Raw genomic sequence first — 26,404 nt, 5'->3', positions numbered from 1 at the left:
TAGGGCTCTGTGGGGTGTGTTTGTGTTTGTGAACAGAGCCCCAGGACCAGCTTGCTTAGGGGACTCTTCTCCAGGTTCATCTCTCTGTAGGTGATGGCTTTGTTATGGAAGGTTTGGGAATCGCTTCCTTTTAGGTGGTTGTAGAATTTAACAGCTATTTTCTGGATTTTGATAATTAGTAGGTATCGGCCTAATTCTGCTCTGCATGCATTATTTGGTGTTCTACGTTGTACACGGAGGATATTTTTGCAGAATTCTGCATGCAGAGTCTCAATTTGGTGTTTGTCCCATTTTGTGAAGTCTTGGTTGGTGAGCGGACCCCAGACCTCACATCCGTAAAGGGCAATGGGCTCTATGACTGATTCAAGTATTTTTAGCCAGATCCTAATTTGTATGTTGAAATCTCTCTCTCTCTCTCTCTCTCTCTCTCTCTCTCTCTCTCTCTCTCTCTCTCTCTCTCTCTCTCTCTGTCTCTCCCCGCTCTCTATCGCTCCCTCCCCTAACCCCTCCTTCTCTCTCTGTCTCTTCCCGCTCTCTATCTCTCTCTCCCTCCCCTAACCCCTCTCTCTCCCCTAACATCTCTCTCTCTCTCCCCTAACCCCTCTCTCTCTCCCTCTCTCTCCTAACCCCTCTTCCTCTCTCTCTCCCTCTCTCCCCTAACATCTCCCCTAACCTCTCCCCTAACCTCTCTCTCTCTCCCTCTCTCCCCTAATCACTCTCCCTCTCTCCCCTAACCTCTCTCCCATAAACTCTCTCTCTCTCTCTCTCTCTCTCTCTCTCTCTCTCTGTCTCTGTCTCTGTCTCTGTCTCTCTCTGTCTCTGACATTCATTCGGTCTTCTTAGTGGGCCCTACACAGTCAGGACCAGCCTCTTATCAAGGGCTTCTCTGTGCTGGAGAGGAATCCCAGTCTTCCACAGGACAGAGGGAACTTTGTGCCAGCTGAGCAGGGCACTGGGAAACAGCTAGAGGTCTCCTGGACATTCCCAGACATGTTGTGGGTTCTCTCATAGGGCATAGCTTGGCCTCCATGGTGCTCAGGCCGACCAACAGGAGTGTGCCTCTCATCATTTTAAGCTGGCATCAGTGAGCCCTGGCTGTAAGTTGCCTTGGTAACTTCTACAGAATGTGCCCTCACAAGGAAATCACAAGGAAATGACCACATTTGTTTTGCTTTCTACTGCAGTTTTTTCTCTGTTAGTGTGTTAGCTGTTACTGGAAGCTTTTAGAATTCCTTAAAAAGGTGCTTTTTATAATCCATTCCCCATCTCAGTGCTATGTGTCCTCGGCAGTGGTTTTGATGTTGTGTACTTGGTGAACCAGTATCTGTGCGTTAGAGACCTCTCTAACGCCCAGAAAACTCTGAGTCAAACTCCCATTCACCAGCTCTGCAAGTGTTATTGTGTCAAAATACATTTGTTGATCACCAAATATACTTAAATACTTGAATATGGTTCATGTTCTTGGTAACTGGGTCTGTCTGTGTATGTGCTTCATAACACAGTAGTGAGAAATAGCAGTCTTCAACGTCAACTTTTTGTACCAATGGGAAATGGATTCATGGCTTTCCCACCTGCATAAATACATGTAGCTCTTTCTTGCAGTCAATGACCAAAAGCGGCCTCTGTGGCCTCATGGGTGGAATGTTATAAATATGTTTCAGAATTTAAATGATATATATATATTTTTACGACAAAGATGTTTCAATAGTTTTGTTATATTTCAGTTTTCTGTGATGTATATCAAGTGTAATATTGGGATGCAAACTCAAAATGGAATACAACTATTTTTTTTAATGCCATAACCATGTGTGTGAGATATATACAGTACCTTTGTTTCAAAGTAGATTTGTGTAAGACTACCAAGAATCACTCTGTGTGGCCCTGATTTACAGAGACCCGTTCCAAATGGACCCGAGGATAGTCAGACTCGTTCCGTGGAAAAAAAGACCCAAACAGACCCGTGCTGATTCGGATCCGAGAGACCTGTTCGGATCAGAGGGACCTGTTCAGATCCGAGAGACCTGTTCGGATCTGAGAGACCTGTTCGGATCCGAGGGACCTGTTCGGATCCGAGAGACCTGTTCGGATCAGAGGGACCTGTTCAGATCCGAGAGACCTGTTCGGATCTGAGAGACCTGTTCGGATCAGAGGGACCTGTTCGGATCCGAGAGACCTTTTCGGATCAGAGGGACCTGTTCAGATCCGAGAGACCTGTTCGGATCTGAGAGACCTGTTCGGATCCGAGGGACCTGTTCGGATCTGAGAGACCTGTTCGGATCCGAGGGACCTGTTCGGATCTGAGAGACCTTTTCGGATCCGAGGGACCTGTTCGGATCCGAGAGACCTGTTCGGATCCGAGGGACCTGTTCGGATCCGAGAGACCTTTTCGGATCCGAGGGACCTGTTCGGATCAGAGGGACCTGTTCAGATCGGAGAGACCTGTTCGGATCTGAGAGACCTGTTCGGATCCGAGGGACCTGTTCGGATCTGAGAGACCTGTTCGGATCCGAGGGACCTGTTCGGATCCGAGAGACCTGTTCGGATCCGAGGGACCTGTTCGGATCCGAGAGACCTGTTCGGATCCGAGAGTAGAAATATAGAGTGAAAGAAACCTCCGACTGGGTGCTGCCATCGCCATCAATAAACAAGCGATATTGGCCAAATATTGAGTTGCAAGTGTCTGACACAGATTACAAGCTTGAGCAGTTCTCATCACACAAACACTACATGAACAGAGGACAGGTCCAATCGGGTCCAGTCGGTAAATCAGTTTTAATATCACATACCCAACACCCGTGGTAATTATATCAGACCCGACCAAGAGCCAAGACAAAAGTTTGGAAAAGTAAGGCTATATTACTCTAGCAGCACACAGGGCTTTGTGCCCTGGCTGGCCCATCCAGTCTTAATCTCCCCAGAGGCAGCCATGATGACATCACCGCTGTCTCTCTGTCTGAGTGGTGCAGCATAATACTCATCTGTCCTCAGGCTCATTGGAGCAGCTGGGAAGTCAGAGCCCCAATTACAGGAAGTTAACCTCACTTAGTGGACAGACTCACAGTGCCTCGACATGTCCCACAGACCTGCTAAAATAGACAACTGATAGGGAGAAGGGACTACTGTATGGCGTGGGGTGGGAAGTGTCAGTCAGAAGCTTCATTCACCTCTCCCCTCCACCCCGCCCAGACTAATCTGACAGTCCCATGAATTCGGGCCCTCCAAATGTCTGTCAGAAGCCAGATTTAGGCCTGTGGCTGTGTTTCGGCTGCGGTGGTTGTGTGTGTTGTGGTTCTGTTAATATGTCCGTGTGGACACTGCTCTGTGCTGCAGCAGCCAACCAGGCAGGCAGCAGGCCCAAAGCTGCAGTGATTGAAATGCAGAGTGCAAACAGGACAAGGTTTCCCGTGCCACAGCGGAATACCATCCATTAGAGAAGAACACTAGCCGCAGAGCCCGGCCAGGTGATGGAGGTCATGTACTGTGAGCACGACCAACCGCAGGCTACATTACACTATTCATTTGGAGGTTGGATTTCATAATTCATAATATGACTTCTAACAGTCAATTGTGACACTGATGTGGAATAATGAATTTATGCTATGATGGATTAAGTTGATACTTTTGATATTTGTTTTGGTAACTGTCTGCTGCAGGAGCAAATTACAGTGTATTTTAAAATGTAGACATAGAGCCTGAAATAGAGTGAGTTTGTATCTGTCTGAGCAGTATTCATGTGAGGGAATCCAGTTTGTTTGTTTAGAATGGGAATTATTTCTCTTAATCTGGCTGCAAGCTTTATGCTACTTAGACTACTAGATCCAATAAGATTTGGGGCACATCAGGAGGGTGTATAATATGCACAGATTTAGGAGTTTTTGTTGTTGTCAAAAAACTCCCTCGTCAACTCAACGTGCATATCAGCTCAACGGGGAGGCTCAGCCTGGAGCGCTATGTACTCTCTAGAAACTGTAGTATGAGTATACGGTGCATTCTGAAAGTATTCAGACCCCTTGACTTTTTCCACATTTTGTTACATTACAACTTTATACTAAAATGGATTCAATAGTTTTCCCCCCCTCATCAATCTACACACAGTACCCCATGATGACAAAGCAAAAACAGGTTTTTAGACATTTTTGCAAATGTATAAACAAAATTACAACTGAAATATCACATTTACATAAGTATTCAGACCCTTTACTCAGTAATTTGTTGAAGAACCTTTGGAAGTGGTTACAGCCTTGAGTCTTCTTGGGTATGATGCTACAAGCTTGTCACACCTGTGTTTAGGGAGTTTGTCTCATTCTTCTCTGCAGATCCTCTCAAGCTCTGTCAGGTTGGATGGGGAGTGTCGCTGTACAGCTATTTTCATGTCTCTCCAGAGATGTTCGATCGGGTTCAAGTCCAGGCTCTGGCTGGGCCACTCAAGGACATTCAGAGACTTGTCCCGAAGCCACTCCTGTGTTGTCTTGGCTGTGTGCTTAGGGTCATTGTCCTGTTGGAAGGTGTCTGAGGTCCTGAGTGCTCTGGAGCAGATTTTCATTAAGTATCTGTCTGTACTTTGCTCCGTTCATCTTTACCTTGATTGTGACTAGTCTCCCAGTCCCTGCCACTGAAAAACATTCTCATAGCATGATGCTGCCACCAAAATGCATCACTGTAGGGATGGTGCCAGGTTTCCTCCAAACGTGATGCTTGGCATTCAGGCCAAAGAGTTCAATCTTGGTTTCATCAGACCAGAGAATCTTGTTTGTCATGGTCTGAGAGTCTTATGGTGCCTTAATTAATGCAAATTAATTACTTAAAAATCATACAATGTGATTTTCTGGATTTTTGTTTTAGATTCCGTCTCACAGTTGAAGTGTACCTATGATAAAAAATGACAGACCTCTACATGCTTTGTAAGTGGGAAAACCTGCAAAATCGGCAGTGTATCAAATACTTGTTCTCCCCACTGTACCTTTGACTATTGGATGAACTTATAGGCACTTTAGTATTGCCAGTGTAATAGTATAGCTTCCATCCCTCTCCTAGCCCCTAACTGGGCTCGAACCAGGAACACATCGACAGCAGCCACCCTCGAAGCAGCGTTACCCATGCAGAGCAATGGGAACAACCACTCCAAGTCTCAGAGCGAGTGACGTTTGAAACGCTATGAGCGCGCACCCCGCTAACTAGCTAGCCATTTCACATCGGTTACACCAGCCTAATCTCGGGAGTTGATAGGCTTGAAGTCATAAACAACGCAATGCTTGAAGCATTGCGAAGAGCTGCTGGCATAACGCACGAAAGTGCTGTTTGAATGAATGCTTATGAGCCTGCTGGTGCCTACCATTGCTCAGTCAGACTGCTCTATCAAATCATAGACTTAATTATAACATAATAACACACAGACATGCGAGCCTTGGGTCATTAATATGGTCGAATCCGTAAAATATAATTTAGAAAACAAGACGTTTATTATTTCAGTGAAATACGTAACCGTTCTGTATTTTATCTAATGGGTGGCATCCATAAGTCTAAATATTCCTGTTACATTGCACAACCTTCAATGTTATGTCATAATTATGTAAAATTCTGGCAAATTAGTTCGCAATGAGCCAGGCGTCCCAAACTGTTGCATATACCCTGACTCTACGTGCAATGAACGCAAGAGAAGTGACACAATTTCACCTGGTTAATATTGCCTGCTAACCTGGATTTCTTTTAGCTAAATATGCAGGCTTAAAAATATATACTATTGACTTTAAGAAAGGCATTGATGTTTATGGTTAGGTACACGTTGGAGCAACGACAGTCCTTTTTCGCGAATGCGCACTGCATCGATTATATGCAACGCAGGACACGCTAGATAAACTAGTAATATCATCAACCGTGTGTAGTTATAACTAGTGATTATGATTGATTGATTGATTGTTTTTTATAAGATAAGTTTAATGCTAGCTAGCAACTTACCGTGGCTTCTTACTGCATTCGCGTAACAGGCAGGCTCCTCGTGAGGCAGGTGGTTAGAGCGTTGGACTAGTTAACCGTAAGGTTGCAAGATTGAATCCCTGAGCTGACAAGGTGAAAATCTGTCGTTCTGCCCCTGAACAAGGCAGTTAACCCACCGTTCCTAGGCCGTCATTGAAAATAAGGTGTAAAAAATAAAACAAATCGGCGTCCAAAAATACCGATTTCCGATTGTTGTGAAAACTTGAAATCGGCCCTAATTAATCGGCCATTCCAATTAATCGGTCGACCTCTACAATGTAGTTTTGTTTTGGTTCCTAATGTATTTTGTTCACAATATTATATTGGGTCCAGTGTGCAAATTGTGCTCTTTTCAGAGTGACCGTTTGACCCATCTCCCGGGGGTCACTGGCTTACAGTAGCAGCGCTGATGGCTCCTGGGTAATATGAACTGGTTGTGTGGAAAATGTATACATTTTTTGTGTTCAGAGGTTCTTGGTGGCAGAAGCATTTGTTTGTACTGCCTTTGATTTTCCATCAGCTTGTAATCATTTTCGACACACATTGAGGATATAACATGCTTAGAGAATGTGTTTATATTTTTGGTGTCTCATCAGGTAAATCAATTAACGTTCAGATCAATGTCCATTTTCCCAGAATTTTTGACTGTCTGTGTATGTGTAAAGTTGACACAGATGTTTTCCTTGTGTAAATGTGCCTGGCATGGATAAAGCCCATCACAGCATTGACATCCAGTGGCTAATGTAATCACAGCTTGTGTGCTGCAGGACTGACTGAGAGGAACCTTAATCTCTCCCAGTTTCTCGCTGCCAAATTGGCTCAATCTGCCAGGGAGAAACATCACTGAGTTCTCTGCTGCCGCCTTTCAAAGGGCCTTTTTTGATGTGGGCTCGAGGTGTTTAATCCAGTATACTGGATCTCAGTATTTTGATTTGGTGAGTCTGCTGTCCACAGCATGTGAAGGGACTTCAGAGAGATCAGTAGTCCAGCTCAGTGACAGAGAGTGGGAATTGAGAGCCCTGCCTCCAGCTGAACAGACTGTACTCTGTACACATTGTAGATCGACCTAATAATCTACTTTGGGAATTCATTTGAGGAATTTAATGATGAGGTTTAAGGCATCATTTTGCTCAGGTTGGAGAAAATAATTACAACTTTTTGGATTTGGCTGAACTTTCATGTTCCACCCCAGATGTTTATGCTGAAATTGGTTTGAAAAGGTTAGAGCCGTTATCTGGAATTGAACATGTCAGCAACTTCTAACTGAGTCAGAAAGCCGTTAGGCAAAAATCACATCCAAATATGACTCTGCAGGCAGGTTTGTGAAATCCAGATATCCTTTTCAATCCTGTAGAATAGAAATGTCGGCACATTTGTAATGCTGTCCTGGAGTTTCTAAAAGCAGCTAGCTGACTGACTTTGTCCCCCCGGACATGTCATGAGAAAGCACATCTGGAAAACCCTGAAATGTAAAAAAAAAAAATATTTGCAAATGCTTCCAGATACATTTTTTGTTCTGCAGCCATTTTCATACTCCCACACAGTCAGATGATTAAACTTGGAGAACATTAGCTTGCTTGCCTCAAGGCCCAAAGAGAGAGTAGGCAGTAAGACTCAGTCCAGTACTTTCCACTGTGCTGCCTGCTAGCCTGCTATAAAACCTAGGAGGATGGCGGAGGCCACATCAGTAACAGAGTACTGTACACAGCAGGCAATTAGCAGGCAGGGATCCTGTGTCACTGTGTAATTGTTTACCTATCCAGACCAGATCTATATGTTTGTATTATCCAACACCAGTCAGTCAGTTTACTGTACATTCCCCAACTGTTTCCTCTCTTCGCCTAGTTAGAGAAAGTTGGTGTCAATATGAAATGAGAGGCTGTGCAATTATTGAGTTTACAGTATGTTCTAATACAAAAACTCTGTTTATTTCACGGTTGTAGCCAGTTGGAGCAAGATGAGCACCCAGTGGATTGGCAGACAGACAGAGCTGTAGGGTCAGTATGGAAGCCTGAACATTGAGCAACCAGCTCCACAGTCAGCCTAGCCATGCCCTGCTGCTGAGTGCCCTGGTGACCAGCCCTGGCCTTGGCACCATGACCAGTCTGAAGCGCCCACCCATGGAGCGCATCGTCGGGGGTTCTATCCCTGCCTCTGACGAGTTCTACACCCGCCACCTTCGCCTGGCCAACGGAGGGGCACTTACAGACAGCGCCCACCTTCAAGTGGGCCCGGCGGTGCCCAAAATGGGGGTGCGGGCACGGGTTGCCGAATGGCCCCCGAGGAAGGACTTCGGAGCTCTGTGGCAAGTTACCATGGAGCCAGACTCCCCAGCCCTGGCCGGAGGGGGGCAGAGCCACCTGAAACTCGGTCACCTGATGAGCCCCCAGGACTCCTCCATGCTCCGCAACATCCAGAACACACTGAAGAGTAAAACCCAGGGGGCCAGCTACAGCCCAGACAGCCACTACCTGTCCCCGGGAGACTACAGAGTCCCATCCCACAGGAACACCGGCCGCATCCGCCAGCGCAGCAACAGTGACATCACCATCAGTGAGCTGGACGGTGGGTGGGACAGTGGGGAGGACTTGGGCTCCTCAGGGGCCAAGTGGTCCCCTCTACACAGAGAGTATGGCAGTACCTCCTCTATAGACCAGCACGGGGCGTCAGGGGAGAGTTTCTTTGAGATGCTGAAGGGCTACCAGGGAGTGAAGCCTGACCAGCGCAGCCCTGCCCCAGACAGACTAGAGGATCTGCTGACTGCTGGACTCAAGCAGGCCTCAATAGAACTACATGAGGAGACTAGTGAGAACCAGGCATCCAGCAGAGTCAAGGAGAGAGAGAAGCCCCCAAAGAGACGCTCCAAGTCTGAGACAGGGGGCGAGTCTATATTCCGGAAGCTACGCGGCGTGCGGGGGGAATCTGACTCGCCCCGAGCAGGGTCTGATGCTGAGGACGGCCGTTCAGACGATGGGGTCACCCCCCTCAAGTCCTGGGTCTGCCAGAGGGGCTTCTCCCACTACGACGTGCAGAGCATGATGTTTGACCTGAAAAAGGTAATCCAGAGCAGGCAGATGGCGGCAGTGAAGAGGAAGAACACCACCACGGGGGCATCTGCTGCAGCTGCAGCCTCCACCACCTCCACCGTGTCCTCCACCCAGAGCCTGGCCTATAGCTCCCCCACTGGCAGTCAAGAGGAGCTCAGCACCGGGGCCAGGGACAGCCCCAGCATGGACTGCGGGGATGAGCAGAGCAATGAACTGCTCCTCAACTGCCCCTGTTTCTGCAACGAGATTGGGGCCACCTGCAGGCGCAGGGCAGGGGGCGGTCCCCCCAGACAGGGAAGTGGGGGCTCAGGGACCCTGGGAGGCGAGAACAGACTGTTTGAGTTGTCCCTCAGCGCCCACTGCACTAACGCTGGGGTGGCAGTGCTGGAGGGGCCCAAGGACAACCCCAGTGCCCTCGGTGATCGGGGCAAACACTACATCGTAGAACACGTGGACCTGGGAGCCTACTACTACAGGAAGTTCTTCTACCTTAGAGGTGAGAACATACACGATGCAGAACATACACAATGAAACTTATTCTGTTCAAACATTATACAGTACATGAAGAACTATAACACTAGAATGTAAAACATAAACAAACAGTCTTACACAGCCCATCATATAATACAGTTACCAAATTCAAGTGTATGTTTATACATAGTTGGAAAGGTTATTTTATTTCACTTTACCTCCCTTTCTCCCTATCCTCCCTCTCTCTCTCCCTCCCTATCTCCCTCCCTCAGAACACTGGAACTACTTTGGGATGGACGAGGCTCTGGGTCCGGTGGCTGTGAGTCTGCGCAGGGAGAAACAGGAGGAGCACAAAGAGCACGGCCAGCAGTACAACTACCGGGTCATCTTCAGAACCTCAGAGGTCAGACAGCTAGCCTTCTGACATTACAACCACTCTCCCTAGATCATGTCACTTATTACATGATCAAAGATTCCCTTAGTATAGGGGTGTCAAACTCATGTTAATGACTCCTGCTAGATAGATAGAGATTTCTGTTGTTTTAAAATCATGTCACATTGATTGTCTGTAGATTTGTTTTTCTGTAGATCAGTCCCTCTCCCCTATCTCTGTCTGCCTGGTAGGTTCACATTATGTAAGAAGCCCAGAGAGCCATCAGCTGTCCTCTCGGATCAGCTCTGTGTATAGAAACTATAGAAACTGCTGTCATCCTCCACACATCTCAATGCTACACAACTTCAAACCACTATAGAGAACCCTTCTTTTACATTTCACTGGAAAATCATGGCCACTTTTAGTTGGAAGGTCATGCTTTTTGTTATGGAGTGACTGCGAAACTGCACCATTTCCTTCCCAGCTATAGATTTCAGACACCTGCCTTGGAGTGTTCAGAGAGGGTTGTCTTGGGGGTTTTCCCCCGGTTGGATGGTGGACAGGTGTGTGTGATTAGACCCTCCAGCTCTGTGAGAGACATCCCGGGACCCCAGGGCCCCAAACATGGTGAACACTGGACGTTTGTTAGGGTCCTCTCCGAGGGGTGTGGGAGAGAAAGTTCCCCTCCGTTCCAGCTGCACATAATAGCAAAGTGATTGAGTTCACTGCCACTGCTGAACACAATGCACACTCTGTGTAAACATTATGCTTCGCTGAACAACCCCCACTCCACCCTCCTCTTCCTACTTACCCTAGGCCAAAAGTTTGATTCATAACTGAGCTTTGTTCTTTTCTGTTGCTTTATGTCCGATTCTTTTAGCTAAATAGTTATAAACTTACTCAGGAGATGTTATGGTGTTTGGGAAGCAGAACTGACATGTTCATTTTGTTCCATCTTAAACAGTTTGTTCCATCTTGAAAATAAAATTCCATGAACTGGTGATTCCTGAGGCACCTACCTCCACTTACACTTCTCTCTCTTCCTCTCCTCCTTTTATCCCTCCATCTAGTTGACCACACTCCGGGGGTCTATTCTGGAGGACGTTGTCCCCTCGTCCTCTAAGCATGGCACTACCCGCGGTCTGCCCCTGAAGGAGGTGTTGGAGCACCTGCTACCAGAGCTGGACGTGCCCTGCCTCCGCCTGGCCCTCAACACGCCCAAGGTCACAGAACAGCTGATGAAACTGGACGAACAGGGGGTAGGAGGATACACACTCACATGACATAAAAAGACTTGCTGAATAGCCCTGAGTCATGCCACAGCTGTATGTTGTTAATGGGGCAGTTGTCATTTTTAATAGATGGCAGACCTTTAGTTGTCTCTACTATTGGCACTATAACATATTTTCTGTAGTTCTGCACTGCAAAATTGTCTTAACATTATAACTCCCCCCATCCTCCTCTCTAGTTGAGTTTCCAGGTGAAGGTGGGGGTGATGTACTGCAGGGCGGGGCAGAGCAGTGAGGAGGAGATGTACAACAATGAAATGGCGAGCCCTGCCCTGGAAGAGTTCCTACAGCTGCTAGGGGAGAGAGTCCGCCTCAAAGGCTTTACCAAGTACCGCGCCCAGCTTGACATCAAGAGTACGCTCACACACACACACACACACACACGCACGCATGCACGCACGCAGCGTGCGTTTAAAAGAGTGATTGGTATTTTTATTTGACCAAGGATGCAGCGTGACAGGCTCCTGTGTGGGAACCTCTCTGACCCTCTCTCTGACCTCTACCCCAGGTCTCACAGCATGAATTATGAGTCCCTCTGTAGGATCTGCTTACTATCTGCTGTAGGTGGTGCTCTGATCTGCCTTGCATGTTAGCAGCTACAGGTTTGGGGGTAATCTCTGTAATCTAGAGAGCCTTTCCTGTCCCGTCTCTCACATGTTTTATGTTGAATCCCGTTTACTTCATGTAGCCTGTCTTGTAAACCCCTCATTTCCCCTGGCTTGTCTTATCCACTATACCTGTTCCTCTGACCAACCCTTCCTCATACCCCTAGCTCTCTCTCTTTTCTCCCTCCCTCCCTCCTTTTGTCTCTGGTGTATTGAGGACTAAATCAGGTCCTCTATGGCTGGCCCACACACTACATCTTTTATATTCCTCATGAGAGCAGAGCAGGGAATGGCAGCTCGTCCCAATCATGCACTTAATTACATTTGGCTATTTTTGTCACATAAACTCAATGAATATGAACATTCCTATTTTGTCCATACATTTTGATTGTGATGGCTGCCTGGGTAATCTGGGTACCCAGAAACTTTTCTCCTAGGGTTATGGTAGACTGATAGGGTTATGGTAGACTGATAGGGTTATGGTAGACTGATAGGGTTATTATAGACTGATAGGGTTATGGTAGACTGATAGGGTTATGGTAGACTGATAGGGTTATGGTAGACTGATAGGGTTATTATAGACTGATAGGGTTATGGTAGACTGATAGGGTTATGGTAGACTGATAGGGTTATGGTAGACTGATAGGGTTATGGTAGACTGATAGGGTTATGGTAGACTGATAGGGTTATGGTAGACTGATAGGGTTATGGTAGACTGATAGGGTTATGGTAGACTGATAGGGTTATGGTAGACTGATAGGGTTATGGTATAATTGTCCACTCCAATGCCTGCAGTAATGCACAGGAGGCTGTGCTATATATTTAATATAGTTCCATGTGAAAGGCGTTTTGTTTAACCAACAATAGTATTGAGAGGGCTCAATCTGTATGACTACGATTATTTGTTTTTCTGTCACACTATCCGGGCAGACATTGATCAGTCTACGCTATCATGGCTTGTTGTTTGTGCTATGTAACAGGAGACAGTCTAGTACCAGGATCATCAACTCATTTCAGCCGCGGGCCAATTTGTTCTCGAGCGGATGGTCAGGGTGCCGGAACATAATTCCAAATCATTTGTAGACTGCAAATTGACCACAAGAAGCCAAACAGATACAATATTTCACAAAAACATATTAATTTCAAACCTTGCTTACATTTGTATATAATCACATATCTCTCTCTATTATGCGTGGGAATACTTTGGAACAGATTTCCAAATTTAAAATAACTTGGAGCTGATTTGCTGGTGTTTTTAGTCTTTTATCTCCCAATAAAATAAAATAAATTTTTTAAAAAAATTATTGGAAATGTTTGGAAGCCAAATATTATCACCCGTGGGCCAAATTCGGCACGCAGGCCTAAAGCACTGAGCAGATAGGTTGCTGCTGGAGGACAGAGTTGGGTTGCAGTAGCAGTACAATGAGACCTTACATTGTGGTGATCCTATCTCTTCCTCCAGCTGATTCCACTGGAACCCACTCCCTTTACACGGCCTACAGGGACTATGAGATCATGTTCCATGTGTCTACAATGCTCCCCTACACACCCAACAACAAACAACAGGTACGGAAGGGCTCAATGATATCACATAAGGAAATGACAATCAAATGACATGCATTGGGATAACATGTTATGTCATAGATGGATTCAATTATTAATCAAGTTTAATTCAAGAAGAATAAATTATGAATCAACTTTAATTCAAGAAGAATAAATTATTAATCAACTTTAATTCAAGAAGAATAAATTATTAATCAACTTTAATTCAAGAAGAATAGAATATTCATTGAGATTTTGTCATTGAGATTCCTTAATTCTGTGTTGTAGTTGCTGAGGAAGAGACACATTGGGAACGACATCGTCACCATCGTGTTCCAGGAGCCGGGAGCCCTCCCCTTCACCCCCAAGACCATCTTCTCCCACTTCCAACACGTGTTCATCATCGTCCGCGTACACAGCCCCTGTTCCGACAACACCTGCTACAGGTGAGCGTAGACCGCGGTGAAAGCGTGGTCAGACCACTAGCGACCACTAAATCAAATCAAATTTTATTTGTCACATACACATGGTTAGCAGATGTTAATGCGAGTGTAGCGAAATGCTTGTGCTTCTAGTTCCGACAATGCAGTAATAACAAGTAATCTAACTAACAATTCCAAAACTACTGTCTTGTACACAGTGTAAGGGGATAAAGAATATGTACATAAGGATATATGAATGAGTGATGGTACAGAGCAGCATAGGCAAGATACAGTAGATGGTATCGGGTACAGTATGTACAAATGAGATGAGTATGTAAACAAAGTGGCATAGTATAGTATAAAGTGGCTAGTGATACATGTATTACATAAGGATACCGTCGATGATATAGAGTACAGTATATACGTATGCATATGAGATGAATAATGTAGGGTAAGTAACATTTATATAAGGTAGCATTGTTTAAAGTGGCTAGTGATATATTTACATCATTTCCCATCAATTCCCATTATTAAAGTGGCTGGAGTTGAGTCAGTGTCAGTGTGTTGGCAGCAGCCACTCAGTGTTAGTGGTGGCTGTTTAACAGTCTGATGGCCTTGAGATAGAAGCTGTTTTTCAGTCTCTCGGTCCCAGCTTTGATGCACCTGTACTGACCTCGCCTTCTGGATGATAGCGGGGTGAACAGGCAGTGGCTCGGGTGGTTGATGTCCTTGATGATCTTTATGGCCTTCCTGTGACATCGGGTGGTGTAGGTGTCCTGGAGGGCAGGTAGTTTGCCCCCGGTGATGCGTTGTGCAGACCTCACTACCCTCTGGAGAGCCTTACGGTTGAGGGCGGTGCAGTTGCCATACCAGGCGGTGATACAGCCCGCCAGGATGCTCTCGATTGTGCATCTGTAGAAGTTTGTGAGTGCTTTTGGTGACAAGCCGAATTTCTTCAGCCTCCTGAGGTTGAAGAGGCGCTGCTGCGCCTTCTTCACGATGCTGTCTGTGTGAGTGGACCAATTCAGTTTGTCTGTGATGTGTATGCCGAGGAACTTAAAACTTGCTACCCTCTCCACTACTGTTCCATCGATGTGGATAGGGGGGTGTTCCCTCTGCTGTTTCCTGAAGTCCACAATCATCTCCTTAGTTTTGTTGACGTTGAGTGTGAGGTTGTTTTCCTGACACCACACTCCGAGGGCCCTCACCTCCTCCCTGTAGGCCGTCTCATCGCTGTTGGTAATCAAGCCTACCACTGTTGTGTCGTCCGCAAACTTGATGATTGAGTTGGAGGCGTGCGTGGCCACGCAGTCGTGGGTGAACAGGGAGTACAGGAGAGGGCTCAGAACGCAACCTTGTGGGGCCCCAGTGTTGAGGATCAGCGGGGAGGAGATGTTGTTGCCTACCCTCACCACCTGGGGGCGGCCCGTCAGGAAGTCCAGTACCCAGTTGCACAGGGCGGGGTCGAGACCCAGGGTCTCGAGCTTGATGACGAGCTTGGAGGGTACTATGGTGTTGAATGCCGAGCTGTAGTCGATGAACAGCATTCTCACATAGGTATTCCTCTTGTCCAGATGGGTTAGGGCAGTGTGCAGTGTGGTTGAGATTGCATCGTCTGTGGACCTATTTGGGCGGTAAGCAAATTGGAGTGGGTCTAGGGTGTCAGGTAGGGTGGAGGTGATATGGTCCTTGACTAGTCTCTCAGGAGGACCTGGCAGTCACAAACAACCTGGAAAGCCCCTGGTGCTACAACAGTGGTTGTTCTGAACAACTCATGCAGGTAGATACCATAAAGAGGAAGAGAACCACTGGGAGGCATGCTCACAAACCCAGATCAAATGTATTGTGTAACTATTAGCCCTACTCTCCTCTCCGCTCTCTCTCTCTAGCCAGGGTACTGTAGGCAGTGTATACATTTGTTTGATTATGGTTGACTAGGAGAGATCACCCCTGCAGCTGACTAGCTGATAGGATGGGCCCCTACTCTACTGTTCTCCTTACCCCCTGTGATCACAGAGCTCTGTGGCATCCCCCCCTACCACACACACACGCACACACACTCACTCACTCACTTACGCACTCACTCAACCCTCCTGCCTGCCACACTGCCTTGGAGCACTGGAGTCGGAGCGATCTGAAGGAGTTATCGGCATGCACATCAAGGTTTCCCTTGCTGGACGAGCGAATCAGAGGATTCTTGAGCAGCCGAGCAGTGCTCTGTCCCTCAGTGCTCACAGACCCTCGACGGGAACACTTGTACTGGCTCTGGGTCTGAGCTTAAATCTCATCAAAGTTGGGCTAATTTATTCTGAACTCTCCCCTATCCACCCCCCAGCGCTGCCTGCTAAAGATTGGATACCCTCCTCAGCTGAAGTTATTCTTTTTTAAAGGGAACATCTTTTGATTCGAAGCCAACAAGTGTCGTCGAAGAGAAGAGGCTGATTGGGAGAAATGCTGGTTTGCCTGGTTTTCCTCTTGGATGAAATGGAGAGCAGGACCCTGAAGCAGTGGAGACTCCACTCCACCCAGAGCAGCTCTCAACTTCCATTCTCTGGCTCAATCCCATGAATCTAATGAACATACTACAAGTTCCAAACCCTCTCTGTTCTGTTCTGCCTCCTCCAGAGAGCTGATTCGCTAGGAGCCTGATTGGTTTGAAGCCTGAGATGCCATTTCAAAGAGGAGTAAGAAACGCACATGATCTAGCAACAGAACAACGGTTGGACGGCAGCATGAGCAGCTATAATTAGTTGGAGAAATATGTGTGTACCTGCAGTATTGTGATCAGACCAAACAGACAGGAGAGGATTCACTTCATGGATACTTCTTATTGTAATGCCTAGCCAAGTCAGGAGTGAGTAGAGGCACTACGGAAGACAAAGGTGGGTCTGGGGTGTGTGTGGAGGGGGGGGGGGGGGGATCTGAGGTGTGATGCTGATGACCTGTGTGAAAAAGAGGGGTCAGTGGACAGAGGTTTCAGCATGTTCACAAACGCACACACACACACACCCGCCCTACTGTAATTTATCTCATAGTTCAATATACATCTACTTTTTTGATTGGATCATTTATTTTGTCTTAAGTTACTGTTGCATTTTGATTGATCAGACTATATAGTAGCTTTAAATATTGATAGTGGTACAGCCTAGCGATACAGCCTAGTGATAATCTTGTGCTATCAACTGCTGTCCAAACACAGATAGATTAACTCAGCCGTATTGCATAACGATCAGAGCTTTGTTTCGAAAAATAGGGAGTAGCCTTCTCCACTCCACTCCTCTTCCCTGTAATCTGGGGCTGGCTGAGAGTGGCCGTGCCCATTGGTAGCTGGCTTGTCAGATGTGCTGAATCTATATTTATATACGCCGGTCTGGTTTAGCGAGGCTTGGGCTGTAGTGTCACATGCGATCGTTATGTTGTCTGTTTAATGGACTGAGGCTTGTCATGACTCTGACATCAGCCTACCCGAGCCTGGCCTGCAGTGGGTTTCTATAGTGCTGCTGTTCAGCCTTACCTCCCCATTGTTGGGTTGTATATTGATTTGGAAGCCAATCATTGTCAATTATCTGAATCAGAACTAGGTTAGCGTTCATGTGAGTAGAAAAGAAACCTGCCATGTAGCCTGCCAAAGACTGATGTATTGTCAGTGTGTGTATGGGAAAGCAGGTGGTTACCAATGGATATGAGACAGTGTTTCATTTCCAGGTCTACTTCATGACTAATGAATAGTAATTCAACTCTAGGAGGCCTATTGTGGAGCAACAATGGTAGTTGACTGGGAAGAATATTAGGTGATCTAAGGAGAGCCTTGCCTTTAGGAAGACTCACACCCTCCTTTAGGAAGACTCACACCCTCATTTAGGAAGACTCACACCCTCCTTTAGGAAGAATCACACCCTCCTTTAGGAAGACTCACAACCTCATTTAGGAATACTCACAACCTCATTTAGGAATACTCACACCCTCCTTTAGGAAGACTCACACCCCCCTTTAGGAAGACTCACACCCTCCTTTAGGAAGACTCACACCCTCCTATAGGAAGACTCACACCCTCCTTTAGGAAGACTCACACACTCATTTAGGAAGACTCACACCCTCATTTAGGAAGACTCACACCCTCCTATAGGAAGACTCACCCTCATTTAGGAAGACTCACACCCTCCTTTAGGAAGACTCACACCCTCCTTTAGGAAGACTCACACCCTCCTATAGGAAGACTCACACCCTCCTTTAGGAAGACTCACACCCTCATTTAGGAAGACACACACCCTCCTTTAGGAAGACTCACACCCTCCTTTAGTAAGACTCACGCCCTCCTTTAGGAAGACTCACGCCCTCATTTAGGAAGACTCACGCCCTCCTTTACGAAGACTCACACCCTTAATTAGGAAGACTCACGCCCTCCTTTAGGAAGACTCACACCCTTCTTTAGGAAGACTCACACCCTCCTTTATGAAGACTCACGCCCTTCTTTAGGAAGACTCATGCCCTCCTTTAGGAAGACTCACGCTCTCATTTATGAAGACTCACGCCCTTCTTTAGGAAGCCTCACACCCTCCTTTACGAATACTCATGCCCTCCTTTAGGAAGACTCAATGGAACAATAGCCAAGGGAAAACTCTATAAGGATGTCACTCCTCTTATTTCCCAGCATATTCTACTGTTTTCTGCACTCTAGGCCCAGTGTCACCAAACCAAATTAATTTCTGTCATGTGCAAAGTGTGTAAGTTCTCCCTGAGAGGATAGGTATAAGAAATATAGTAAAAGCTACATATTGCCATCTTGCTTCCTCCTATTCAATTCTCTCAGATCTAGTGCCCTGGGGATCCATTGAGATTGGGTGTAGGACTCCTTCTTTCAGTGTGCTTACTAATTAGTGACCTCTCCCTCTCTCTCTCTCTCTCCTCTCCCCAGAGTGGCTGTGACTCGTTCCAGGGATGTGCCCTCCTTTGGCCCCCCTATCCCCAAGGGCGTGACCTTCCCCAAGTCCAGCGTCTTCAGGGACTTCCTGCTGGCCAAGGTCATCAACGCTGAGAACGCCGCCCACAAGTCTGAGAAGTTCGGAGCCATGGCGACACGCACGCGACAGGAGTACCTGCGGGACCTGGCAGAACGTCACGTGACCGGCACGCCGGTTGAGCCCACAGGGAAATTCCCTTTCATCTCATTGGCTCACAAGCGTAGAGAGAGGGTTCGGCCATACAGTGGGGCAGAGCTACGGAGCCTGGGGGCGGTGACATGGCCGGTGCATGTAGAGGACCAGGTAGCCGGGGCGGAGAGGGAGTGTCTACTGGCCATCTCCAACGATTTCCTCATCCTATTGGACCAGGAAGCCAAAGCTGTGGTCTTCAACTGCGCCACGCGCGACGTCATTGGCTGGTCCTCGGGCAGCCCCGCCTCCATGAAGATCTACTATGAGCGTGGGGAGAGTGTGTCGCTGCGCTCCATCAACAATAACACGGAGGACTTTGGAGAGGTGGTCAAACGCCTGGAGGTCAGTAGCAGCACAGTTAGTCTGTGTATTATTACTGGCTGATGGCCTAAAATAATATTTCAGACACCATCTGTTGTGACAATTACAGGTCTTCCAAGCTTCAAGCCATATAAGATATTTTCCTCACTAACAAATGTGTTATAATGAATACATCTCTAATCTCCACCTCTGACTATCCATTATGTTCAAAGGAGATACCGTATAGCTCTCAGCATTGTGGTGAAATAGCCAGTGTGACCTTATTTGGGGAGGTAGTTTAATCATTCACATGAGATTAGGCAAAGCCAGTTGTCTTCAATGAAAGATTAACGCTGTTTGCTAAGGCTTATTTAATGTTTGTGTTTAGCTATTAACTATTTTACATTGTAGAATAAGAGTGACATTAAAACTATGAAATAACACATATGGAATCATGTAGTAACCAAAAAAGTGTTAAACAAATCAAAATATATTTTAGATTTGAGATTCTTCAAAGTAGCCACCCGTTGCCTTGATGACAGTTTTGCACACTCTTGGCATTCTCTCAACCAGCTTCATGAGGTAGTCACCTGGAATGCATTTCAATTAACAGGTGTGCCTTGTTAAAAGTGAATTTGTGGAATTTCTTTCCTTCTTGCGTTTGAGCCAATCATTTGTGTTGTGACAAGGTAGGGGTGGTATACAGAAGAGCCCTATTTGGTAAAAGACCAAGTCCATATTACGGCTATGAACAGCTCAAATAAGCAAAGACAAACGACAGTCCATCATTACTTTAAGACATGAAGGTCAGTCAATGCAGAAAATTTCAAGAACTTTCAAAGTGCAGTCGCAAAAACCATCAAGCGCTATGATGAAACTGACTCGCATGAGGACCGCCACCGGAAAGGAAGACCCAGAGTTACCTCTGCTGCAGGGGATAAGTTTATTAGAGTTACCAGCCTCGGAAATTGCAGCCCAAATAAATGCTTCACAGAGTTCAAGTAACAGACACATCTCAACAGCAACTGTTCAAAGACTGCGTGAATCATGCCTTCATGGCCGAATTGCTGCAAAGAAACCACTACAGAAGGACGCCAATAAGAAGAAGAGACTTGCTTGGGCCAAGAAACACGATCAATGGACATTAGACCGGTGGTAATCTGTCATTTGGTCTGATGAGTCCAAATTTGATATTTTTGATTCCAACCGCCGTGTCTTTGTGAGACGTAGAGAAGGTGAACTGATGTGTGGTTTCCATCGTGATGCATGGAGGACGAGGTGTGATGGTGTGGGGGTGCATTGCTGGTGACACTGTTGGTGATTTATTTAGAATTCAAGGCATACTTAACCTGCATGGCTACAACAGCATTCTGCAGCAATACGCCAACAGGACAATGACCCAAAACACACCTCCAGGCTGCGTAAGGGCTATTTGACCAAGGAGAGTGATGGAGTGCTGCACAATCACCCGACCTCAACCCAATTGAGATGGTTTGGAATGAGTTGTACTGTAGAGTGAAGGAAAAGCAGCCAACAAGTGCTTAGCATATGCGGGAACTCCTTCAAGACTGTTGGAAAAGCATTCCTCATGAAGCTGGTTGAGAGAATGCCAAGAGTGAGCAAAGCTGTCATCAACGCAAAGGGTGGCTACCTTGAAGAATCTCAAATATAAAATATATTTGAGATTTAACACCTTTTTGGTTCCTACAAGATTCCATTGTGTTATTCCATAGTTTTGATGACTTCATTCTTATTCTACAATGTAGAAAATAGTACAAATAAAGAAAAACCCTTGAATGAGTAGGTGTGTCCAAACTTTTGACTGGTACTGTATATTAAGTACTTTGTTACAACCTCTTTCCACCTGACGCTGGTTCAGAAGGCCAGGCAGGGTTATTACCCGTGTCTCCTTCAACACTCGCCCCTGTACACAAACACTTTAATTTAAGGGTGCTGCATCCGCTGGTGATAGATTGAATCTGTGCTGGCGTGTGTCTGTGCTGGCATGTGTATCAGATCTTTGCCATGGGGCACATTTGGGGTTTTATGGTGTGCTTTACAGTAGCAGCCAACAGAATAGTTAAGATTAAACGATTCAGACTTCAGCCAACGTTGTCTGTCTTTTGATTTCAAATAAAAGTGTGAGGTGTAGACCTGACAGTGAAATGCTTACTTACAAGCTCTTAACCAATAATGCAGTTTTAAGAAAATACCTAAACAAAGTAAGAGATAAAGATAACAAATAATTAAAGAGAAGCAGTAAAATAACAATAGTGGGGCTATGGGGGGGGAATGCAAATAGTCTGGGTAGCCATTTGATTAGATGTTCAGGAGTCTTATGGCTGGGGGGTAGAAGCTGTTTAGAAGCCGCTCCGGTACCACTTGCCGTGCGTTATTAGAGAGAACAGTCTATGACTAGGATAGCTGGAGTCTTTGACAATTTTTAGGGCCTTCCTCTGACACCACCTGGTATAGAGGTCCTGGATGGCAGGAAGCTTGGCACCTGTGATGTACTGGGCCGTACGCACTACCCTCCTTAGTGCCTTGGGGTCGGAGCCCAAGCAATTGCCATACCAGGCAGTGATGCAACCCGTCAGAATGGTCTCGATGGTGCAGCTGTAAAACCTTTTGAGGATCTGAAGACCCATGATAAATAAAGCCACATTTTCTCCACTACAGCCCCGTCGATGAGAATGGGGGCGTGCTCAGTCCTCCTTTTCCTGTAGTCCACAATCATCTCCTTTGTCTTGATCACATTGAGGGAGAGGTTGTTGTCCTTGCACCACATGGTCAGGTCTCTGACCTCCTCCCTATAGGCTGACTCATCGTTGTCGGTGATCAGGCCTACCACTGTTGTGTCATCGGCAAACTTAATGATGGTGTTGGAGTCATGACTGCACGGCCAGGCACGAGTGAACAGGGAGTACAGGAGGGGACTGAGCACGCACCCCTGAGGGGCCCCTGTGTTGAGGATCAGCATGGCTGATGGGTTGTTACCTACCCTTACCACCTGGGGGCGGCCCGTCAGGAAGTCCAGGATCCAGTTGCAGAGGGAGCTGTTTAGTCCCAGGGTCCTTAGCTTAGTGGTGATTTTTGACGGCAGTATGGTGTTGAACGCTGAGCTGTAGTCAATGAATAGCATTCTCACATAGGTGTTTATTTTGTCCAAGTGTGAAAGGGCAGTGTGGAGTGTGATAGAGGTTGCATCATCTGTGGATCTGTTGGGGTGGTATGCAAACTGGAGTGGGTCTAGGGTTTCTGGGATAATGGTGTTGATGTGGACTATGACCAGCCTTTCAAAGCATTTCATGGCTACAGACGTGAGTGCTACGGGTCGATAGTCATTTAGGCTGGTTACCTTAGTGTTCTTTGGCACAGGGACTATGGTGGTCTCCTTGAAACATGTTGGTATTACAGCCTCAGACAGGGAGAGGTTGAACATGTCAGTGAAGACATTTGCCATTTGGTCTGTGCATACTCAGAGACCACGTCCTGGTAATCCGTCTGGCCTTGTGGCCTTGTGAATGTTGACCTGTTTAAAGGTCTTACTCACATTGGCTGCAGAGAGCGTGATCACACAGTCATCCGGAACAGCTGATGCTCTCATGCATGTTACAGTGTTACTTGCCTCGAGGCGAGCATAGAGGTTATTTAGCTTGTCTGGTAGGCTCGTGTCACTAGGCAGCTCTCGGCTGTGCTTCCCTTTGTAGTCTGTAATAGTTTGCAAGCCCTGCCACATCCGACGAGCATCAGAGACGGTGTAGTACGATTTGATCTTAGTCCTGTATTGACGCTTTGCCTGTTTGACGGTCCGTCGGAGGGCATAGCGGGATTTCAAAGCTTCCGGGTTAGAGTCCCGCTCCTTGAATGTGGCAGCTCTACCCTTTAGCTCAGTGCGAATGTTGCCTGTAATCCATGGCTTTCTGGTTGGGGTATGTACGTACAGTCACTGTGGGGACGACGTCATTGATACACTTATTGATGAAGCCAGTGACTGATGTGGTGTACTCCTCAATGCTATTGGAAGAATCCCAGAATATATTCCAGTCTCTGCTAGCAAAACAGTCCTGTAGTTTAGCATCTGCTTCATCTGACCACTTTTTTTATAGACCGAGTCACTTGCGCTTCCTGCTTTCATTTTTGCTTGTAAGCAGGAATAAGGAGGATAGAATTATGGTCAGATTTGCCAAAAGGAGGGCGAGGGAGAGCTTTGTACGCATCTCTGTCTGGAGTAAAGATGGTCTAGAGATTTTTTCTCCTTTTGGTTGCACATCTAACATGCTGATAGAAATTAGGTAAACCGATTTAAGTTTCCCTGCAGGATTCTGATGTTTTGTAGTAAAAACTCTTTCCTCACTTATCCACCTCTTCCTCCTACCCCTCCTTTTCTTCCTCCTCCTCCACCTCCTCCTATTTCTCGTGCTTCTCCTCCTCTCCTGTCTGTCCATAGCTTCTGACGAAGGGCAGCCAGACCACAGAGATGATCCTGAGGAGGAACGGTCTGGGCCAGCTGGGCTTCCATGTGAACTTTGAGGGCATCGTAGCGGAGGTCGAGTCCTACGGGTACGCCTGGCAGGCGGGGCTGCGCCAGGGCAGCAGGCTGGTAGAGATCTGTAAGGTGGCCGTGGCATCCCTGTCCCACGAGCAGATGATCGACCTGCTGAGGACCTCCGTCACTGTCAAGGTGGTCATCATCCCCCCGCACGAGGACTCCACCCCTCGCAGGTACAGCTTATAGACAGCCAATCATCTATCCATCAACAGATATACCCTCCATCAGTCATATCAGTAGCATGCATTTGGGTACTGGTGCAGCATTGCAGTGTTTTTAGTGTATATTTCTGTTTCCTCTCACAGAGGCTGTTCAGAGCTGTACCACATGCCCCTGGTGGACTATAAGAACCACAAGGAGGGGATGCCCTATGAGTTTAAATTCCCCTTCCGCAGCAACAACAACAACAAGTGGCCCCGCACCTCCTCCAGCCCCCAGAGCCACACCACAGCGGCGCTAGGGGGGACGCTCATCAAGGCCCCGGCTTCAGACTATCCGGACCGGGCCGGAGTCATCCCGCGCAGTGTGTCCAGCGATGGGCGCCCTCTCAACCCCAAAAGGTAAGATAGTCACCCCAGCTATTGATATGATATATAGGAGGGAAGGTGTTCAAGCCTAGTGGGGGATAGTGCTGAGCGATTTGTGATTTTTGAGGTTGGTTCGGTTTCAGTTTGGTTTTTAATAAATGCATTATGTGAGTTCGATACTGTAACAACACAGAATAAAACAGTTGATAGCTGTGACTGCCCATTTCTATCACTTATTAGGCTCTAACCATCATTTATTCACATTACTTTACTTAAATAATATATTTTGGTTGTTTATACTACATATTTGTTTTAGTATATTAGTATCATTATTATTAAATTAATAAAACCCCAATGAAGGTAGTGACTGCCCATTACTGCATATCACTTTTGAATAAACCATCCTTTATTCACATGACTTTACTTTAATAAAATATTGAAGTTGTGTATATTACCCTTTTTTTATTTGCTGACTTACTATTTAATTCCAAGTCATCTTCTTATCTCTGCTCAGACAGTAGCAGCCAGCCAGCCATCTATCTCTGTGCTCCCCAAAGAGTCATCCTTCAGGCTAGTAGGCTAGTCTAGCTGGCTAGCTGCCTGTTGTCTGACAACATCACTATTTCAGTAGTTCTTCAAACTAGACAAGGCATACCTTTAAGGCTGCTAAATAACAACTACACTACATGACCAAAAGTATGTGGACACCTGCTTGTCTAACATGTAATTCCAAAATCATGGTAATTAATATGGGGTTGGTCCCACCTTTGCGGCTATAACAGCCTCCACACTTCTGGGAAGGCTTTCCACTAGATGTTGGAACATTGCAGCGGGGACTTGCTTCCATTCAGTTACAGGAGCATTAGTGAGGTCAGGCAGTGATGTTGGGCGGTTAGGCCTGGCTCGCAGTCAGCGTTCCAATTCATCCCAACGGTGTTAGATGGGGTTGAGGTCAGGGCTCTGTGCAGGCCAGTCAAGTTCTTCCACCCCAATCTCGAAAAACCATTTCTGTATGGACCTCGCATTGTGCATGGGGCATTGTTATGCTGAGACAGGATGCTGAGACTGTTGCCACAAAGTTGGAAGTACAGAATTGTCTAGAATGTCATTGTATGCTTTAGCGTTAAGTTTTCCCTTCACTAGAACTAAGGGGCCTAAACCGAACCATGAAAAACAGCCCCAGACCATTTTTCCTCCTCCACCAAAATTTACAGTTGGCACTATGCATTGGGGTAGGTAGCGTTCTGGCATCCGCCAAACCGAGTTTCATCCGTCAGACTGCCAGATGGTGATGCGTGATTCATAACTCCAGAAAACGCGTTTTCACTGCTCCCATGTCCAATGGCGGCGAGCTTTACACTACTCCCGCTGACAGCATTCACAGTCGACCGGGGCATCTCTAGCAGGGCATACATTTGACTGACTTGTTTGAAAGGTGGCATTCTATGACGGTGCCACATTGAAAGTCACTGAGATTTTCAGTATGGGCCATTCTGCTGCCAATGTTTTTCTATGGAGATTGCATGGCTGTGTGCTCGATTTAATACACCTGTCAGCAATGGGTGTGGCTGAAACGTCCGAATCCACAAATTTGAAGGGGTGTCCATATACTTTTGTATATAGTGTAGCTAACAACCGCTCTCTATCCCGCTCCTGTCTCTATTGCTCTTCTTCTTAGTGTCTGTCTGTCTGTCTGTCTGTCTGTCTGTCTGTCTGTCTGCCGGACAGACAGACGGCGAGAACCAATGAGAACAGGCAGCTGTAGATGGATGGATTCTAGTCATTGTAGTTCATTACCACGTTTTCTGAGCTTAAAGGAAAGTTCCACCCAAAAACAATGTTTTGGTATTTGTTTTATTCGTCCACTGTTGATATAGTCCCAAAATGTTTTGCATGTCAGCAATCATACCGGAAAATACAGAAATATATCCGGTATGATTGCTCACATGCAAAACATTTTGGGACTATATCAACAATGGACTAATGAAACAAATACCAAAACATTGTTTTCCTTTAACTATGATGAGTTGGACAACATGTCTTAGAGAGAAATCTCTCTAGAGAAATGGCACAAACAGCGCGTTGAGCGCACAAACAAACTACAAAAACAAAATGGAATTCAAATAATGGAACCGACTTCGGTCAATTAG

General features: G+C 46.5%; 1 protein-coding gene across 2 annotated transcripts in view; it reads left to right on the top strand.

Annotated features, from left to right (window-relative positions):
• The window catches only part of LOC139375237 (signal-induced proliferation-associated 1-like protein 1), a 72,638-nt gene that overhangs the window by 34,333 nt on the left and 11,901 nt on the right, over nucleotides 1-26,404 (top strand). For both annotated transcript variants that reach the window (XM_071116838.1, XM_071116837.1), the window contains exons 2-10: nucleotides 7,917-9,516; nucleotides 9,764-9,894; nucleotides 10,935-11,123; nucleotides 11,333-11,507; nucleotides 13,221-13,324; nucleotides 13,589-13,746; nucleotides 18,638-19,217; nucleotides 23,626-23,900; nucleotides 24,033-24,287. In XM_071116838.1, coding sequence (XP_070972939.1) covers nucleotides 8,070-9,516; nucleotides 9,764-9,894; nucleotides 10,935-11,123; nucleotides 11,333-11,507; nucleotides 13,221-13,324; nucleotides 13,589-13,746; nucleotides 18,638-19,217; nucleotides 23,626-23,900; nucleotides 24,033-24,287 — 3,314 coding nt within the window. In that variant the 5' untranslated portion in view covers nucleotides 7,917-8,069. The remainder of the gene's footprint in view (nucleotides 1-7,916; nucleotides 9,517-9,763; nucleotides 9,895-10,934; nucleotides 11,124-11,332; nucleotides 11,508-13,220; nucleotides 13,325-13,588; nucleotides 13,747-18,637; nucleotides 19,218-23,625; nucleotides 23,901-24,032; nucleotides 24,288-26,404) is intronic.

The sequence above is a fragment of the Oncorhynchus clarkii genome, chromosome 19, assembly GCF_045791955.1.
Source record: "Oncorhynchus clarkii lewisi isolate Uvic-CL-2024 chromosome 19, UVic_Ocla_1.0, whole genome shotgun sequence".
NCBI classification, from domain to species: Eukaryota; Metazoa; Chordata; class Actinopteri; order Salmoniformes; family Salmonidae; genus Oncorhynchus; species Oncorhynchus clarkii.
Note: the sequence above shows the minus strand (reverse complement) of the source record. Positions and strands in the feature narration are given on the sequence as shown.